The sequence below is a fragment of the Rhipicephalus sanguineus genome, unplaced genomic scaffold, assembly GCF_013339695.2.
Source record: "Rhipicephalus sanguineus isolate Rsan-2018 unplaced genomic scaffold, BIME_Rsan_1.4 Seq1100, whole genome shotgun sequence".
NCBI classification, from domain to species: Eukaryota; Metazoa; Arthropoda; class Arachnida; order Ixodida; family Ixodidae; genus Rhipicephalus; species Rhipicephalus sanguineus.
This window is the reverse complement of record NW_023614321.1, coordinates 41,625-45,061: the sequence shown is the minus strand read 5'-3', so window position 1 is coordinate 45,061 and position 3,437 is coordinate 41,625. Positions and strand designations below refer to the sequence as shown.

The 3,437-nt window shown below is 47.3% G+C and overlaps 1 protein-coding gene across 1 annotated transcript; it reads left to right on the top strand.

Moving 5' to 3' along the window:
- Positions 1–230: 230 nt before the first annotated feature.
- On the top strand, positions 231–1,283 carry LOC119376143 (uncharacterized). The gene has a single exon (XM_037646073.1). It carries the CDS (start codon positions 231–233, stop codon positions 1,281–1,283), a length of 1,053 nt encoding a protein of 350 aa, XP_037502001.1.
- The last annotated feature ends 2,154 nt before the right edge of the window (positions 1,284–3,437 follow it).

Below are 3,437 nucleotides of genomic sequence, written 5' to 3'. Positions count from 1 at the left end.
AACAATGTACTCATTTAATGGGATCGCCCAACCTTTTCGCAAATGATCGTCCCCCGAAACGGGGGCGCACCGATGCAACCGCTGAAATCCTCCAGAAAAAGAAAGACACCTTCCCCAAGTATCACGTCATCCACTGTGAGAACGCCGACAAAAAAGCCCGTAACATTTCACCTTTCCTAGTGTCAAGGTGTCTCACTGAGACGATCGGAAGCGGCTACAAAGCCACGAAGATGGCCAGTGGGAACCTGCTGGTTGAAGTTAAAGATAAGTCGCAGTATCAAAAATTGACGAACCTTGTGGCGTTTGGGGACCAACCGATAACTGTCACCGCCCACAGAACAATGAATACGGTGAAGGGTGTCGTGTCAGACGATGACCTCATGGACCTTACTGATGATGAACTCCTGGCCGGCTGGAAGGATGAGAATGTTGTACAGGTACAACGAATAAAAATCAGACGAGACAACAGAGAAATACTCACTAGGCACATAATCGTTACCTTCAACTCTAGCACACTTCCAGACGAAATAGAAACAGGCTACTTGAAGTTGCACGTCAGACCATACATTCCGAACCCAAGGCGCTGCTTCAAGTGCCAAAGGTTTGGCCATGCATCACAGAGCTGCCGAGGGCAGCTTACTTGTGCTAAGTGCAGTGCTACGGGACACTCTGCTGATGACGACTGCAATGCTGAAGCTCACTGTGCAAATTGTGATGGTGACCACCCGGCGTACTCGAGGTCCTGCACAGCTTGGAGAAAAGAGAAGGAGATCATCACTATCAAATATAAAGAAAACATAAGCTTCCGCCAAGCCAGACAGCGTCTCTCACCGTACCTTGCTAAAAAGTCATCATTCGCCGAAGTGGTGCAACGGGGGCCAGCACCACAACGGCATCAGGCGGCCGTCCAGGCCACGCGTAGTGCACTGAGGCGACCGCCCCTCGCCCCCACGGTGGGAGCAGCCACGGCTGCCCTACCCTCCCCTAATGTGGCCACACTGGAGGCCTCTCCTAGACCTGGCACCAGCCGGGACAGCTCAGAGGCCAAAGAGGTCCTGCCGACCTCTTCTCTGGTGGGGTCAAAGGCCTCGTCTGCCAAGACGAAGCCTACACAACGCCATCATCGCTCGCTAGAGCAACTGTCCGACGTCTTGCACGAGGCAATGGACACTACTTCTAGCCCAGCGGTGCAGGCAGTGCTTAAGGAGCGGCGAGACACTCTCGACCGCTCCAAAAAAAGCAAAACCCCAATTACAGGGCCAGAAAAGGGTCCTGTAAAATAAGTGAACCTGCACCATTTTGGAACTCGCATTTTTTAGTTCTTTTAGAAGCAAGTCACCTTCCATTCTACTATATCCTACTCACTTGCTCTTCGATTTTTAAACTTTCACATTCAACATGGCTTTTATGATTCATTGGAACTGTAGAGGGCTTTTAAACAATTTTGGTGACGTAAAGGAAATACTACACGACTTTTCTCCTGTAGCCTTGTGCCTTCAGGAAACCAACCTAAGTGATCGATATCAAAACATCCTAAAAGGCTTCACTGTTGTGCGGTGCGATCGTACGCAGGCAAGCCGACTGTCGGGCGGTGTGGCTGTTGTTGTTAAAGGTGGTATAGCAGTGAGAGAAATTCATATTAATAGTCATATAGAGGCCGCCGCCCTTACCATTTTAGCGCACAAAACCATCACCGTCTGTTCCCTCTACATTCCACCGCACACGCAATTCACCGTAAGCGATTTAGAATTAATTTTACACCAACTACCCGAACCTTTTGTGATAGCAGGTGATTTTAATGCACATAACACGCTTTGGGGTAGTAAAACAGTTGACTCTAGAGGACAAACACTTGAAGATTTTATTTTAGCCAACGATGTTTGTCTTTTAAATTCTGGCGCTGCCACTTACTGCTCCCCAAGTTCAGGAGCTATGAGCTGCCTGGACCTTGCGCTATGCTCTCCAGCGCTGTTCACAGATTTTAAATGGAATGTAATAGATAATCCATACGGTAGTGACCACATGCCTGCACTCATCAGTCTAACCACAGCACTTCCTACCATACCCTCCAGACCACCCCGCTGGCGACTTCATTTGGCAGACTGGGCTCTCTTCACCGATCAAGCCAGTCTGGATAAAGAGAGTCTAGATAATCTGAGCGTAGATGAAATGAATGAAAGGATTACAACGTGTATAATCGCGGCAGCAAAGGGAGCTATCCCTCAGTCTGGCAAAACTACGTTTCATTCATAAACAGCTCGGTCACATCCAAAAGAATGTGGGATCAGGTTCGCAAGTTCAATGGCGACTACGCTGCCTATACCATCCCCTTTCTTTCAGCAACAGGTACTCAGACATCCCTACAGGAACAGGCAGACCTAATAAGGCTTCACTTTTACAACATATCTAGCTCAGCAAACTATTCAGAAACGTTCTTAAGGCACAAGCAATCTATAGAAAAACAAAAGCTTCCTACAGCAGGTTTCTTAGACTTGCCATACAATGCGCCTTTAACCATCCATGAACTGAACACAGTACTCTCTACAGGTAAAAAAACAGCGCCTGGTCCTGACACAATACACTATGCAATGCTCGCCCACCTGTCGCCAAAAACAGTCGAGGCCCTTCTGTTTTTCTTCAACGTTATTTGGCAAACTGGTCGAATGCCCATGGATTGGAAGAAGGCCATTATAATCCCATTCCTAAAAACGGGAAAAGATTCTACATTAGCAAACAGCTATAGGCCAATCGCACTTACAAGTTGTCTTGCAAAAACCCACGAGAGTGTCATTAACATCAGGCTTACGTACGTCCTCGAAACAGAAAACTCACTAGACATCCACCAATGTGGGTACAAAAAAGGTTGTTCAACAATTGACCACCTAGTTCGGCTTGAAAACACAATACGAGAAGCTTTCTTACACAAACAACACTGCCTAGCAGTCTTTTTTGATCTTCAAAAAGCCTACGACACTACTTGGAGGTATGGTATTTTACGAGACTTGGCGGATCTAGGAATCCGCGGCAGAATGCTTAACTGTCTCTCCGATTTTTTGTCCAACCGAACCTTCCAGGTCCGCCTTGGCGTGACACTCTCGTGTATTTACTCAAGAAAACGGTGTACCTCAGGGGTGCGTTTTGAGCACTACACTTTTTGTTGTAAAAATGAGCTCTGTAAACAAAGTTATACCATCCACACTGATGCATTCTCTGTACGTTGATGACCTCCAGATTGCGTGCCGCGCGTCTAACATGGTGACATGTCAACGACAGATTCAAATCACGTTGAACAAACTAACACAATGGGCGGAGAAAAACGGCTTCTGTTTCTCCGGGGAAAAGACAGTTGCCGTAGTGTATTCTCAGGAAAGAGGCTTGCAGCCGAACCCAATTCTTGAACTGAATGGAACAGTCTTACCAGTTAAACAAGAGCACAA